This window comes from Erythranthe guttata, chromosome 7 (genome assembly GCF_056151865.1).
Source record: "Erythranthe guttata isolate IM_541 chromosome 7, IM_541, whole genome shotgun sequence".
Taxonomy (NCBI): domain Eukaryota; kingdom Viridiplantae; phylum Streptophyta; class Magnoliopsida; order Lamiales; family Phrymaceae; genus Erythranthe; species Erythranthe guttata.
Window position 1 is genome coordinate 4,422,110 of NC_142539.1, and position 16,883 is coordinate 4,438,992.

Below are 16,883 nucleotides of genomic sequence, written 5' to 3' on the forward strand. Positions count from 1 at the left end.
AAGTTCTATCCCCAAATCAACCTAAAATTCTATCCCCATTTTCTTCACAACCTACCAAAAGTGTATTCAAACATTGTCTAAATCATTATAAAAAACGACTCTCGTGGCCAAGTCTCGGATTGATTAAAAAAACCGTAGGATGTGTAGTTGGAAGAAAATCGTAAGAGCAACATTATCGTTTTAATAAAACAGAAGATCGCTATGGATACTATGTAGGGGTTATGTGCTTAATTTAGAATGATAAAAAATTCAAGACAACGAGAAAACCTAGTCCACGACGCCAGTCACAATTTGTTTTTGTTTTTTTTTTTTTAATTTTTTTTAATAATTATTTAAACTGTTAGTGGTGTTTTTTTTGTAATTTTCAGACTTAGATCAAACGGTGTTACGATCAAATGTCTGACAACTAATGGTGATGGCCACATTGAGACAATTTTTCAAATATAAGGGGGCAAATCGATGCAATCGAAAATAGAAAGAGGTAAAGTAATATCGAACCAAAGTATAGGGAGGAAAGTGGAATTTACCCTAAACTAAAATATGAGATAAAATACGATTTCGATTATATGAATTGAAGTAAATATTTACCTTCCATACCCATTCCAAATTAGAAGGGAAAAACACAAAAATATGCATGCAAATTGTCACCATATCACCATAATCTTCACGTACTCAATTCTATATAAATGTACAATCAAAAGTTCTATTCCATCAAAAAAAAAAAAAAACCATGACTCGTTCCAATAATCAAATTTTTTACCTCTTTATATTGACAATAATTACTCTCATTATTAATAAATTGCCATTGGCTGAATCAGAAGCAACTCTGTACGAAATATTGATAGAAGATGAATTTGCACCTGGATCATTGCCCATGAACATTACATGCCAGGCTGGCGGAAAATCCATAGCCGCGGATTCGATCAGAACGGGAGAGACGATGAGGTTTAGTTACTATTTCGACACTAGTCACGGTGCACCGCATAAAGTTAAGTGTATATTCGTAATTGGAATTAGGACAATGAGTTATGTAATCGGAATTTGTGGCCGTAGTTTGACCCATAATTCATTTTCTTTGTTGCAAATCTATTTCCAGCAATTATTTATAATAGTGAAAACACTCATTTTTCATGCATTACAGAAGTATTGGTACCTTCTATCAACCTGCACCAACAAAAATTAATCCATAACATAGAAAAACATAGACAAATATATATATATATATATATATATATATATATATATATATATATATATATAATAGAATAAAAATAATTCAGTTTCTCAGCTTCTCAGACCAAAAGATGAGCATGAATAGAGTTCTGAAATTTAATGTGAAGAAATCCTCCTCGGACCATCAAACACAAAACAAGACAGTAAGTTTCTACTCCTCTCGAGAGCAAAATGCAGCGTTTATAAGATTTTAGCATCAAGATAAATCTAAATCCAACCACAAGCGAAAAGATGCATTGTCTAGAAAGTGCAAGATTAAGATAGAACGCAATTAAAAGTAAATGATAAATGGCTCCACAACTACTCGACAAAAAATTGCATTTACGTGAGATAGTAAGGCATGAAACAATCACCTGTCACCAGTTGAGTTGAAACTGAAATTTCCAAAAACACACTCAACAACGTCCTGCATTAATAATCATAATACACATGTACGAAAATAATTATATATGTATAAAAAATAGACAAATCAATATAGACAGATAGATGATATTAATATAGCTCTTTTCATCTAAACAACATAAATTAATTTAACAAACTCAATCTAGGAAGTCAACTGAGGGTATTATCAATTTTAACGAATGAAAAATGACAACTTACGAGGAAAATCCACATGCTATTTTTTATGATATAACACAAATGACAACCCAAATAATGGCAACACAACTAATGTTTACTAGATTAGTAAGGAGACTCAAGTAGATATAATTAACTAGTATTTTCATATTTTTCACTCTTATCAAACACAAAAAAAAAATGAAAGTGAATTACTTTTTTAATCAAAAGCTTTATACCATGAAGAATTTTGGGCAGTGTTATTCCCTTACATTTTTAGAAACAATTGACACACCAGTCCATCGAGCAGCAAAACACCACTCTATCCAGCAGCAATCCACCATAAATCAACAATCACTGACAATTCCTAGGGTCTTCAATCTGAAAAGACAAGTGGAAAAAGGTAGAACAACAACAAAATAAATAGGAAAAATAGAAGGAAGAGTAACAACCTAATGAACAAAATGTGAAGCATAGAGAAGAAACAAAAGAAAGAAAAATGCACAAAGAAACATTAAACTAATGTCAAAGTTATGAGAATACCTGTACCCCTTGTTTTCTTTGTCATTTCTTCTTTGAAGTCTTCACTAATCACTAGTGAACTTCCTGAAACTTAAAATTATGATTAGTTTGTGAAAAAAGTAAATATTTGATAATTGATTTTTTTTAAAGCCGTTCCACAGAAAATGACTCTGCAAAGAGGGGTAAAACATGCAATTCATGGATACAAAACACCCTTACTTAATTTTTTTATAGGCGATTTTACAAAATCTAATTTAATTCCAAACCTAAAATCACTTGAATAGGTACAAAAATAAAATCATAAACCTGCTTAACTTAATTTTGAGAACATAACTAAATTCTGGTCCTTTTATGCAAATAATCTAACATTCCATGGAGAGAAGAAAACGGGAGAGGTGGAGTTAGAGTGAAGAGGGGAGATGGAGAGAAAAATAAATTAGTAATTATACCTGGATTGATTGAGATTGGCGGTGGCGAAGGCAAACAAACACTGGCGGTGCCGAATGAAAACGAACACTGGCGGTGGTGAAGGCAAACGGACACTGGCGGTGGCGAAGGCAAACGAACACCGGCGGTGGTGAAGGCAAACGAACACTGGCGGTGGCGAAGGCAAACGAACACTGGCGGTGCAACGATGATGGTGGACGCGAAAGCCAAATCGAAGAGCAGATCGCTCGGGTAAAGAAAATGAGAAGGAAAGAGAACGGGATTTATGAGAGAAAAAAAAAATAAAGGAATCGGACTAAGTCTAGAAAATTGGGGGAAGATTTTCTAGTAATTTAGATTATTTGTATGTAGCGACGAAATAATTTTGTCACAACAAAAAAAGAATGTGACGAAATTACTTTGTCATGAGAAACCTAAATATTTGTCGCAAGATAGTGCCCGTCGTCAATTGTTTAAAATTTTTGTATATTCTATGGTGACGGTTTTTCATTATTGTCACATAAAATGAAGTTTATGTGACGAAATTAACCTTCATCACCTAAAATATTCACTTATGTGACAATGTGAAATTGTGTCATAATATCTTTCTTTATTGTGATAAAATCAAAAAAATTGTCACATAAAATACTTTTTTTTGTAGTGAATTGGGGGCCGATGTAAGGAGGAGGTTTGCAATTGGTCAGGTATGGAGGAAGGGCTTTATTTGTATTATGACAATCTTTATCGCTTAATTTATCCATGGTGATATATATATTGTGGAGATCAGAAAAAAATAAAAATAAAATTTGGCAATAAAGTTTGCAGTATTATATATGTTGATTATACAACTATTCACATTTAGAGATGAAATAAAATCTAATTAATGATCTAATTCGCATTTTTGTGTTTTCTTACGAGGTAATTTAAGTTACTGTATAATCTCTCTGTCTCTCCCTTTTTTTTTCGATTTGATTGCGATAACCTAAAGTTTACGACTAATTGACAAATAGAGAGCAGTACAATACAATGGTGGAGTCATAATTTAATAACTCTGTGAGTTAAAAGTTTACGGGACTTTGGGACAACGCCCTCGATTTTTTGTGATTGACATATAAAATAGCACAATAAACATAAGATACGTATGATAAATTTCAGTTAAAACTATGATCAAATATTTAGGACATATATAAAATATAATTATTGGACCTCTTTTGACTTTTAGAATATTTTTTCCCCCCTTTTTTTTCACGGAGCAAATTACGGCCATCCCCTAAGGTAGGGTTAAATTACGAGAAGAAAAAAATCATATTTTTTGCATAATTGTAATTACCTCTTAATTATATATTATCTTACACGTCCACTCTTACAGTGTCAAATTTACCTAGGGGTGTTCATTTGGTCGGTAAAACCGACCGAATCCAACCGAACAAAAATTCGGTACATGCCGATAATTCAGCATGATATTCAATTTATTGTGTGTCTCTCTCTCTCTCTCTCTCTCTCTCTCTCTCTCTCTCTCTCTCTCTCTCTATATATATATATATATATATATATATATATTATTATTATTATTATTATTATTATTATTATTATTATTATTTATTATTATTATTATTATTATTATTTATTATTATTATTATTATTATTATTATTATTATTTATTATTATTATTATTATTATTATTATTATTATTATTATTATTATTATTATTATTATTATTACTATTATTATTAGTATTATTATTATTATTATTATTATTATTATTATTATTATTATTATTATTATTATTATTATTATTATTATTATTATTATTATTATTTATTATTATTATTATTATTATTATTATTATTATTATTATTATTATTATTATTATTATTATTATTATTTATTATTATTATTATTATTATTATTATTATTATTATTATTATTATTATTATTATTATTACTATTATTACTATTATTATTATTATTATTATTATTATTATTATTATTATTATTATTATTATTTATTATTATTATTATTATTATTATTATTATTATTATTATTATTATTATTATTATTATTATTATTATTATTATTATTATTATTATTATTATTATTATTATTATTTTAAATTTTGTTTGATTTGTTGACAAGTCTTATATTACTATCGTTGAGAGTAAAATAACTGTAAACACAATATTATTACTGTCAACCACATCAATATTATTATTTTTTTGGGTTTTTTTTGGTTTTGTTTGAGCTATTCATGGCCCAACGTAATAATATTACTGTCTATTATTGTAATATTACTGCAAACACAATAATATTACGGTGGTTGACGGTAATATTACTGTTGTTATAGTAATATTACTGTCAACCACATCAATTATTATTTTTTTGGGGTTTTTGTTTTGTTTGAGTTATTCACGGAGTAACGTAATAGTATTACTGTCACTCACAGTAATATTAATTCTTTTGGCTTTTTATTATGTTTACATTTGTTGAACGGTTAACATATTAATATTACTCCATTACACAATAGTAATGAGTTTTGTTGTGTTAATATTACTGTGCTTGAGATTAATATAGCAAATATTATTGTGTTAAACTGTAGTATAATTAATTTTACTATGTTTAACGGTAATATAGTTAATATTACTGTTAACCCCAACAATATTGCTGTTTAAACGGTGGGAGGGAGATGTTAAAGAAATAAAATCAAAAAAAATCAACGAGTTGGTCAACGGCGGAAAACGGCGGTGGAAAAATCAAGAAGAAAAAAAAGCCAACACCGAAAACCGGCGGAAAAATCAGGAAGAAGAAAATAATAAAAAATAGTCAACGCCAGAGACCGGCGGTGACAGACGAAATTGTCCATAAAAATGTGTTTTGGGTCAAAATTGAATAATTTATGATATTTTGGGTCAAATTGAGGTTATATTAAATTAAATGATGAAATTTGAGCATATTAAAGTATGAGGGGATATTTTAGTTTTCTACAAACTTTTGAACCATGTGTGGACTTTTTTGTAAAATAGTTTATTGTCTGGATCTCTTTATGAATAAGTACCCATTGATGGGCTTATTTTAAAGTGCAAAAAAAAAAACCCGAAAAGTCAACGCCGGATCCGGCGGCAAAAAAACATTTTATGAAAAAAAGTAGTCAAAATTGGATGTTTGTGGTCAAAATTGATGAAATTGGGGTTACAATTAAGAATTGTGTATAAAGGGTTGGGGGTAATTTTGTCATATACATGAATTTTTCCTTTATTTATAATGAATATTAAAGAGATGAGTTTATTGATAATAGAGATATAACCTCTAAACCTACAATAATAAAGATATTTGGTTAAGTACTTCTCCACAAAAACCCCAAATTTAAATATGCAATATTGGTAATAATTATCAATTCACACAATAAACTACCTTCCTTTCCATATCTTTCATTTCGATATGATTTCTTTCTTTATTTAACCCATATAATATTTGACCTTTTGAAATTTCACTATTGTACCATTGACCAAATATCTAGTAAATACAATTTGATTACATGAGTTACAAATATTTACCTTTTATACTACAAGAATGTTCAAATCATGCCCCTCCTATATTTCCAATTTGTAACACGATTATAATTTTAAGGAAAAAAAATTATAAAAGAAAAATCAAAAAATAATCCATGCAAATTGTCACCATACATCACCATAATCTTCACGTACTCAATTCTATATAAATGTACAATCAAAAGTTCTATTCCATCAAAAAAGGAAAAAAAAAAAAAAACAATGACTCGTTCCAATAATCAAATTTCTTACCTCTTTATATTGACAATAATTACTCTCATAATTAATAAATTGCCATTGGCTGAATCAGAAGCAACTCTGTACGAAATATTGATAGAAGATGAATTTGCACCTGGATCATTGCCCATGAACATTACATGCCAGGCTGGCGGAAAATCCATAGCCGCGGATTCGATCAGAACGGGAGAGACGATGAGGTTTAGTTACTATTTCGACACTAGTCACGGCGCACCGTATAAAGTTAAGTGTATATTCGTAATCGGAATTAGGACAACGAGTTATGTAATGTTCGACTATTTTAGAGATGCGGTTGGGGGCCGATGTAAGGAGGAGGTTTGCAATTGGTCGGGTATGGAGGAAGGGCTTTATTTGTATTATGACAATCTTTATCGCTTAATTTATCCATGGTGATATATATATATATATATATATATATATATATATATATATATATATATATATATATATATATATATATATATATATATATATATATATATATATATATATATATATATATATATATATATATATTGTGGAGAAAAAAATAAAAATAAAATTTGGCAATAAAGTTTGCAGTATTATGTTGATTATACAACTATTCACATTTAGAGATGAAATAAAATCTAATTAATGATCTAATTCGCATTTTTGTGTTTTCTTATGAGGTAATCTAAGTTACAGTAGTCTCTCTCTGTCTCTCCCTTCTTTTTCCGATTTGATTGCGATAACCTAAAGTTTACGACTAATTGACGAATAGAGAGCAGTACAATGGTGGTGTCAAAATTTAATAACTCGGTGAGTTAAAAGTTTACGAGACTTTGGGACAACGCCCTCGATTTTTTAAGGGGTATTGACATACAATAGCACAAATTATGTTAAAGACATGATAAATTTCGGTTCAAACTAGCTATCAAATATTTAAGACATATCTAAAATATAATTATTGGAACTTTTTTAGAATATGTTTTTGTTTCCCCTTTTATAAACATGGATTATAGGGCAAATTACGGCCATCCGCTTAGGTAAGGTCAAATTACGAAAAACACCATGTTGTTTGCATAATTGTAACAACTCATCAACTATGTATTGTCTTACACGTCCATTGTCACAATGTTAAATTTACCTAGGGATGTTCATTCGGCCGATAAACCGACCGAATCCAACCGAACAAAATTTCAGTACATGCCGATTACCGAGCCGATAATTCTGTATGAACTCCTCTAAATTACAATTTTACCAATTTTATCAAACTACAATTTACCGAACGAACTCCCCTAAATTTACCAACTTAAGGGATTTTTTCATAAGATAATACATAGTTGATGGGTGTCTGTAATTATGCAAACATGAGGAAAAATATTCGTTTTGTAATTTGACCTTACCTTACCTCGGGTGGCCGTAATTTATCCTAGACTATAAAAAAAAAAATAAAAAAAAAAATTGCATATTCGTGCAGCTCACGTGATCGATCAGTCCACCTGGCAGGCAGCGAGATCAAAACCCGCATTTGATGCATTTCAAGTTCCATGAGATCATCGTAATTCACAATCACCAAATTGGGAGTTAGGGAACTATTCCAAATCAATTTTTACTTTATTCCGATTTTGCAATTCAATTTTCACTACCGAATATTATAACACAATTTCTCGTCGGATCCAACCCCATTCAGCCGGAGAGAGAGAGAGAGAGAGAGAGAGAGAGAGAGAGAGAGAGAGAGTAAAGTGTGATTATGGTGAATAAGCGCGTCCCTGATTGGCTCAACAGCTCCCTCTGGTCCTCTCCCCAACCGCCCCCTTCTCCGCCGCCGCCGTCGCCGCTCAGCGCCGTCGCGGTTTCCGACCCTCCGCTTCTGATCCCCCCTCCGCCGGCCTTCGCCAGACCGTCTGAGCTTCCTCCTTCCTCCTCCTCCTCCTCGCCGTACGCTCACGCTCCGAAAGGGGAAAATAGGGATCCGTTGACTAGTAGTTATGCGAACAATACTAGCGTTTATTGCACTGATGACGATGAAGACGACGGCTCACCATCACATTCTGCGCCCTCTAACGGCGGTGATTCATGTGCGGCGGCGCCGCCGCCTCCAGCTGCTCAGGATGTTTCTAGACAGGCTCAGATTTTACAAGAGGTTTTTGGTGCTGGCATTATCAATTTCCTTTCCTTTCTATTTTCCGAAGATTTTGCAAAATTTACTTTCAATTTTTATTTTGATTTATAATAGTTATAGAGTTTAGAGAGAACAATTTAGGCCTCACTAATACTTGCGCTTCAGTATTTGATACTAATTTACTCCTAATACATTTTATTTAGCTTTGTGGATGTTATGTTTAATTGTTTTGTTTCTGAATGTATGTTTTTTTTGGTAAATGTAGTTATCAAGGAAGGTTATAAATATGGTAGAATTGCGGAAGTTAGCATCACAAGGCTTACCCGATGGAGCTGGTATTCGTGCGACGGTCTGGAAGGTAAGAAACGTGATTTTAACTATGATCTGGTCTTCGTCCACATTCGGTGTACCGATTATGATTTTTATCTTTACTTTTCTTTTCCATGTTTGCAATTAATATTCCCATTTCAAATTGGTGATTCCCAAGAAGATTTTGTGTGTGGTCCTTGAACATTACATTCATTAGTTAAAATCTGCTGGAATTGATTCAAATCTTTAATTCATATTTGTTAGAAATTCATAGTGGTGAACTTAATCCCATTCAATCTTTGTTGATTAATTTCATAAGATAATATATTCTGGATTAAGATTTCCATGTTGACACTTTGCAGCTCTTATTGGGATATCTACCAACTGATCGCTCTCTTTGGCCTTCAGAATTGGCCAAGAAAAGGTCTCAGTATAAGCAGTTCAAAGAGGAGCTACTGATGAATCCTGTAAGTTCTTGAATATTTTCTTGCATTATCTCATGTGTGTTGAGATATTTTGCACGAGGCTTTTAAGTATATAATTGAAAACTGGTAACGAAATAAAACTTCAGAAATTTCGGTATGTTGCCACAATATAGTCAAACATCTGTAAACCACAGATAAATCACGAATTAACAATGTGTACTTGGCCGCCCTCTTTTTTATACCTCTGTGTGTGTGTGTGTGTGTGTGCGTGTGTGTGTGTGTGTGTGTGTGTGTGTGATGATCCGGTTCTTAATTTTCCACCAATGTTTTCAATTTTATTTTTATTTGTATCGGTTTGACAAAACCCCTTTATGAGGTAGAGCTGGGTGAATTGTTGAATTAATGTTGCTGCTATTGACAAGGCCAGAGATTCATTCCTTGCAGAAAAATAATAATAATGAAACATTAAGAAGGAATTTTTTTTCTCTAACTGACAGTCCTCTTATTTAACCAGTTTACCAGATCTTTTACATCCGGAAACGTTAAACATATTATCCTTTTCACCAACTACAGCCAATCTCATGTTTAAAGCTGTTACCCTTCTGCAACAGAATCTACATTTTATTGGTTTTACCAGCTCACAATATTAATATACGGTGTAGTATCTAGATACATATGAGCAGAAAACTTGGTAGAAAAATGGGTTACTGCTTGAAAAAAATCAATAATTTGTGGACGTTAATTCTTGCTTTATAAGTGCACTGATTCCACCACATATCTTCAGTCTTTCGCCATTTGCTAAATGTTTCCATGGCTAGTCAGTCAGAGATTACGAGGAGGATGGAAAAGTCAAGTCTCGAGAATCTTGAACTCGAGGCTGGCAGTCCAGGTTTCATGTCAAGGTCGGAGATAAGTCATGGAGAGCATCCGTTAAGTCTTGGGAAGAGTAGCGTATGGAATCAGTTCTTCCAGGTACTTTTCCCTTATAACACTATGTAGCATGTATTGCAGTTATACGGAATACATCATATTAAAATACGCATTAAAACTCATTATAACTCCAATATATTTATTACTTTTAGGAAACTGAGATTAAAGAACAGATTGACAGAGATGTCATGCGCACTCATCCAGACATACACTTCTTCTCTGGGGACTCAACTTTTGCTAAATCCAATCAAGTGAGCGTAGTTTCTTTTCCTTTTTTTTTTTTCTGGCTTTCATGCTTGTAGTAACTACGTACTTACATATTTATTTATCTACGATATGCATCTTTCTTTCAGGAGGCTCTGAAAAACATATTGAATTTATTTGCAAAACTGAATCCGGGAATAAGATATGTACAAGGGATGAATGAACTATTGGCGCCCTTATTTTACATGTTCAAGAATGACCCGGATGAAGAAAATGCGGTAAGCTTTCTTTATTGTTCTTTGATATATTTTTTTTAATTGCTAATCAAATAAAGTAATTTAATTACATAAATGATTCAAAAATTAAAGTTGTCAATTTTTACTCCAGAGCGGTTATTCATATTCAGAAACTTATTTACTGTGTCTGATTATATTTATTCTCCATTTTCTTTTTATTTTTTGAAGTCCATGGCATTACTATATTTCTTTTAATTTTCACTAATAAGGATATTCTGTGTATGTATCAAATGATCGACTTCCCATAATCCACTCATCCCTCCGCCCCCCAAAATAATAATGATTATGAAGAAGAAAAGCCAAAAAGGTCTCTGAAACTTTCAGTCCCTACCTACAGACATACATAATTTCCTTATGCGAATCATATAACGTCCTCACTGAACTGTCTTCAGATCTTCATTCTATATATCGTTTCTAAAAAGCAAGGTAACTCTTATTGCCATTTTTGGGATTAAGGGTGCTTGCTTCCCTTGGCTGAACTCGCTACTGATGTACCTTTCTGACTTTTTAGTTAAACTACTCCAGAGAATACATTAGACGGGAACTGATAATGAGAATGTTAGTCCTTTGTTTGTTTTTGGTTTGTTTTCATTTCCAGCACCTCTAGTGTTTTTGAGATGAAATGATACATTCAAAAAACGAATTCTTCAAAACTCATTTTTTTCCCTTCCCAAATATTGGATCAATTGATACATATATATTTGTATATATCCTTATACATATTCAAATTATGTTGCATAGAAAGATGTAGTATATCTACATCATGCAATGAATATATTGATCTAAAATTAATGCATTTAATACAACATAATGACGTAGCACAGTTAATGAGGCAAAATATGGCAAGACGTGACATCTGTATAGTTGAAACAATTTCCTTAAGAAACTAACATAAACTAAATCAACATAAATGAAGCCTATGATGTTTTTTTTCCTTCTCTGGTATCTGCTTGCATTTCAGGGATTGGTTGTAATGAGAAAGTTTGAGCCGTGAGTTTGTAAAAACACTTAGCACACTCACTGCTTATCCCAAAAATAAGAACAAATGCATACAGAAATTTGTTGACGATAAAAAATTGTCTAAGAGTTGTCAACGATGAAGAGAAAATTTGATTGTTGCCTTCCGCAAAGGAGGGCCATCGGAACATTTGAGTACCTTTCACTTTGATAGGAGCAAAGAGAGAGGGAAAGAGTGAAGGACAAGAGGAAGCGATATATTCAAAATGAAACACGATGAAAGAATCTTTCTAAACTTTTGCACAGGAGCCCATTGTGCGAGTAATTTGTATTTCATTAGGAGAAAAGAGGGATTTGAAAGAGTGAATGATGATAAGAGAAGAAATACTGAAAATGAGAATGGTCAAATATGATGACAGAATTGGGTTGTTGCCTTTCCGTTAGAAACTCCTACAGATCCTGTAAGAGAATCTATAAATCTTTTGTGAAACTTTTCCTGTAAATATGAAAGGTGCGTCATAATTGTTGAACTTCGATGGACTTCATATTTTACGCGGTAGGTTTTACACAAAATGATACCCAAAACAGTGTATGTAATCCTTAAACATGGGTGAGCTCATCTCGAATGGTGGCCAACAATTTGCCTAACCCTTGAACATGGTTGTTGAAATGTAGATTGACCAACTTTTAGAGGAGTGTAAGGTAATTTCGGAACATGAAGTATGTGAATCATGACACGTTGTTTGCTTAGTTGCAAGAAATTTTATAAAGATGAAGGCGCTGAAACGTGTATGATCCACTAACTTTGATATATTATATTACAAAAGTTAGGAAGAAACGGTTTTGTTGTGGTAATGTTTTCTTTATTTAATGTTCTGTATAATGTTTTCTTGGATTCAAATATCCTATATTATTAACATATTGCTTTGTAGGTTTCCTTTTTAGTTACTATATCCTTTTGCAATCCTGCAGGCTTCTGCTGAAGCAGACACTTTCTTCTGTTTTGTGGAGTTAATGAGTGGGTTTCGGGACAACTTTGTTCAGCAGCTTGATAACAGTGTAGTTGGTATCCGTGCCACCATTTCGAGACTGTCGCAACTTCTAAAGGAACACGATGAAGAACTATGGCGTCATCTTGAGATGACAACAAAAGTAAGATTCTATACATCCATCCTACTTCACCGAAACTTTGTTGTTGTGTTCAATCTATTTGGAAAGTTCAAAAGTGTAACTTTGATGGGAACATAGACACACCAACTTTATCTTATTTACTACATGTCGTACTGTGGTTGAGGAAAAAGGAAAAAAAAAAAAAACAATTTGAGGACACTGAGGAAGATGAACATTATTATGCATCTGAAAATATTGATTACGATTGAGACAAAAATAGCGACTATGTTGACGTTTAGTTTCATGCAATTAGGACTCAATTTGTTTTTCTTTTATTCAGAACTGTGCTTGTCGTCAGTCCTCGTAATTACCTTTATTTTGTTTTTATGTTTCCTCAATTTGCCGAAATTGCTTCTATTCTCAATGTATATTGAATACATTTTTTTTGTGTGTGCTTAAAAGGCCTGGCACTCTCTTATACGATGGAATAAGAGTCATAACTAGGAAATAATTCTCCAAAATATAGACAAGGGTCGCAAACTACTTAAACATATACAGATTCCTAACGTAAGATAGACTTCTAAATATCTTCCGACACTTTCGAATCGTTTATCTACGTTGTAGATGCTTGAACGTGTTCGTTTTCCTTACATGGTCGTGGCTATATGTGCAGGTCAATCCCCAGTTTTATGCATTCAGGTGGATTACACTTCTTTTGACCCAAGAATTCAATTTTGCCGACAGTCTCTTCATCTGGGACACACTTCTGAGTGACCCCGATGGTCCTCAAGTAAGTCGATCTTCTTATCGTGTTATTTTGATTTCTTATTTTCTCTGTCTAGTCTAGTCTTAATACAGTTAAACCTCTATAAATTAATACAGTCGGGACCAGGGAAATTCTATGAATTTAGCGAATTATTAAATTATCTAGTTAATAATTTAATACGTTTTTACCAAGTCGGGACGGGGTGAAACTATTATTTAATCAAGGTTATTAGTTTATCAAGTTTCTAGTGTATGTTAATTGACAAATTATTTCTCGACTTCATTCGATGAACCAACCAATTTGCAGGAAACACTGCTTCGAGTTTGCTGTGCAATGCTGGTTATTGTGCGGAAGCGTTTACTAGCGGGTGATTTCACTTCCAATCTTAAGTTGCTGCAGAACTATCCTTCCACAAACATCAGCCATATTCTCTACGTTGCAAACAAGTTGCGGGCTCACTGAGTAGGCCGATACTTCGTTTTTTCTTATTCGATAAAATACTTTTAAAAGTTGTATTTACGTACTTTTTGTCTGGTTCGTTTTGAGAATCTATTGCTTGTAAAATTGCAGGATGTAAATGTAACTTGATAGTGACATCTAGGAATTGTTATTTTCGGTTAAGACTTTCAACCCTTTGTCTTCGTGTAACTTACACTTCAACTCCAAAAAAAAAAAAAGAATTAAAAGAGAAAATTCTGAGAGATGTACCAATACGAGTTCATGTAAAATTTTATAAGCTCGAGCTGAACTCATCGAGCCTACTTTTTTCAAGCTTGAGCTTCTGAATACTCGAAAATGATTATTTTTTTGAATTTGATGGATCGTTATTATTACCCACAAACCATAATTTTGAAGTGAAGAATAGGTAACCAAAATTCATTCACCGCAGTTTCTTATTCAAATACCACCACAGAGCCCCGTTTTCATTTTTCTTCGTAACTTTGTTCACCACAATATCTTGCACAACGAACTCTCAGTCAAATGTCCAAATAGATTAATTTATATTTTCGGCACGACTTTCTTAACAATTTCCAGAAGAACATTTTTCTTGGATACTTGCAGGTGATTTATCAACATGGAGGAGGTCGCTGCATCCGCAAAGAATCCCTTTTCGCACATGTCCTCTAAGAATGGGATTGCCTTGTAAATTGCATTCCTCTTTAGCAAACCTTGGATAATGTGGTTGTATGTCTCGCTATCCGGTACACAACCACTTCTCTCCATGATTATAAGCAAACGTTTCGCCTCCTCTATCGATCCTTCTCGACAAAGCGAACCAATAAAAACATCATATATTTTTTTATCAGGTTGCAAACCTTTGGAAGGAAGTTCTTTTAAAATATTCTTTGCATCTTCAACTTTCCCATCTTTACACAAACCATTAACGAGGATACCGTACGTGACTATATCAGGAATTACCCCTTTACCCTCCATCGTACGTAGAAACGAAAACGCTTCAGCCATTTGTTGAGTCCTGCACAAGCTATCCAACAAAATATTGTAAGTAAATAAATCAGGATGTACTTGCCGAGCTTCCATATCCTTAAACAGTTTCCATCCATCGCCAATTTTTCCGTTACTTAATAATCCATGTATCATGAGGTTATAGGTAACCGTCGTGGGCTCTAAACCTTTAGAAGAAACTTCGAGAAAAAGACGCAAAGCTTCATCGGCTTCTCCCTTCTTGCAATACCCGTTGATTAGAGTGCCGTAGGTGACGACAGATGGCTTAAGGCCCTTGCCCACAATACAATCAAATACTTCTTTTAATATATTGGTGGACGCATTTTGCAAGGAAGGAAATGTTAAAGAAGCAGAGGATGTTTTGGTAATTATGAAGCGCGAGAATGTCGATCCTGATATTTTCACTTACACTTCATTGATAGACAGTAAAGGATATCTTGTGATCGACCATTTCATCTAACAAGTCTTTCACCTCTTTCCATCTACCGAAATCGCACAAGCCTTGAATCATCGAGCAATATGTGACAGCATCGGGAGAAATGCCCTTGTCGATCATTTTATATAGGAGTTGGTGAGCATTATCAACCATTCCACCCTTGCATAAGCCATCAATTACCGTGTTATAAGCTCTAACATTGGGTTTGTAGATAGTTTTCTCTAATAACAGAAGTAAATCATAGGCAGTAAGAATGTTTCCAGCTTTGCAGAGCCCATTTAACACAGTAAGAATCGTAAAACCATTGGGCTCACAAAGTTTCAGTGTCAGACACTTCTTGAACAATTTTTCTGCCTCGGCCACTTTATCGACTAAAAAGAACCCTTTTAAGAGAGTGTTGAATGTCGTAACATCTCCTGTGTAACCGTGTTTAAAGAAGCAGCCGAAGATAGCAAAACCAACGTCAACCCTTTTCAAAAGGCAACAAAAATTAATCAAGATGTTCATCGTAACACCATTGGGCTCACAAAGTCTGAAATTCAAACACTTCTTGAACAATTTTTCTGCCTCGGACACCTTACCATCTAAAAAGAGTCCCTTTAAGAGAGTGTTGAATGTCGTAACATCCCCCGTGTAGCCGTGTTTAAAGAAGCAGCCGAAGATAGAAAAACCAACGTCTATTCTTTCAAAAGGCAACAACAATTAATCAAGATGTTCATCGTGTACTCATTTACAGGGGCGCCCCGTTGGCGCATTTCGTCGAACAGTTGAAGAGCAACAGAGTAATGCTTCATCTTGAAAACAACTTGCAATAGTTTGGTGAATTCGAAGACGGGAGGCTGCGGCCGCATTCTTACCATTTCACGAAACAAGAAAAGGGAATCATCTGCTTCTTTAATACAGCTCAAATCGATTCTGGGATTGGGTGAAAAGGGCATATCTTTTTCACCGAAACTATGAAAACTTGAACGGAAAAGAGAAAAGGGATCGGCAAAAATAAAGAAATCATAAGAAGATTTAGCAGAAATTGCTCTACGAGTAAGCGCTATTCCAGATCCTTTCATCTTCTTCAGAGATTGTGTGAAGAAAGAAGAGGCGGCGGCAGCGTTTGGTATTTATATGTGCTTAAAAACAAACAAAAATGAAAAATGAACATTACAACTTCCAGAAAAGTATTTTTTTTCATTGTTAAATAATATATTAATGCGTAAATTACAAAAAAAAACCCTGAGTTTAGGCTAAATAAAAAAAAACGCCCCCACCTATTCGTAATTACCAAAATGCCCCTGAAGTTTGTTTATATGTCTGACACAAACCTCCCTATGGTGTGACTTTTCACAAAATCTTCTTCATTCCAGGA

At 33.2% G+C, this 16,883-nt stretch overlaps 2 protein-coding genes, 1 long non-coding RNA gene and 1 pseudogene across 4 annotated transcripts; 2 read left to right on the forward strand and 2 right to left on the reverse strand.

The window, feature by feature from the left end:
- Window positions 1-530: 530 nt before the first annotated feature.
- On the reverse strand, window positions 531-2,402 carry LOC148769019 (uncharacterized). Of its 2 annotated transcripts, none has more exons than XR_016031997.1 (4): window positions 2,332-2,402; window positions 2,061-2,169; window positions 1,587-1,639; window positions 531-1,164 (listed from the first exon to the last, which is right to left on the reverse strand). It is a non-coding gene; the product is annotated as an uncharacterized LOC148769019 (long non-coding RNA). The 2 variants fall into 2 exon arrangements; XR_016031998.1 differs by having other exon boundaries at window positions 2,028-2,169.
- Window positions 2,403-6,504: 4,102 nt separating this feature from the next.
- Window positions 6,505-6,933, forward strand: LOC148769020 (Plant self-incompatibility protein S1 family). Its single transcript, XM_088820916.1, has one exon. The coding sequence runs from the start codon at window positions 6,505-6,507 to the stop codon at window positions 6,931-6,933; it is 429 nt and encodes a 142-aa protein (XP_088677042.1).
- A 1,064-nt stretch (window positions 6,934-7,997) lies between these two features.
- Window positions 7,998-14,253, forward strand: LOC105964653 (uncharacterized). The gene is made up of 9 exons (XM_012989155.2): window positions 7,998-8,647; window positions 8,892-8,984; window positions 9,298-9,402; window positions 10,183-10,332; window positions 10,443-10,541; window positions 10,644-10,772; window positions 12,720-12,899; window positions 13,531-13,647; window positions 13,930-14,253. The coding sequence occupies exons 1-9, from the start codon at window positions 8,255-8,257 to the stop codon at window positions 14,083-14,085; spliced, it is 1,422 nt and encodes a 473-aa protein (XP_012844609.2). The 5' UTR covers window positions 7,998-8,254; the 3' UTR covers window positions 14,086-14,253.
- A 352-nt stretch (window positions 14,254-14,605) lies between these two features.
- LOC105964652 (uncharacterized) lies at window positions 14,606-16,602 on the reverse strand (annotated as a pseudogene).
- Between the last annotated feature and the right edge of the window lie 281 nt (window positions 16,603-16,883).

Bases quoted from the DNA above. Each gene is read 5' to 3' on its own strand.
- LOC148769020 (XM_088820916.1), top strand. From the start codon at position 6,505: ATGACTCGTTCCAATAATCAAATTTCTTACCTCTTTATATTGACAATA.
- LOC105964653 (XM_012989155.2), top strand. From the start codon at position 8,255: ATGGTGAATAAGCGCGTCCCTGATTGGCTCAACAGCTCCCTCTGGTCC. The intron at 8,648-8,891 runs GTTTTTGGTGCT...TGGTAAATGTAG, and splicing joins AGGCTCAGATTTTACAAGAG to TTATCAAGGAAGGTTATAAA. The intron at 10,542-10,643 runs GTGAGCGTAGTT...TCTTTCTTTCAG, and splicing joins CTTTTGCTAAATCCAATCAA to GAGGCTCTGAAAAACATATT.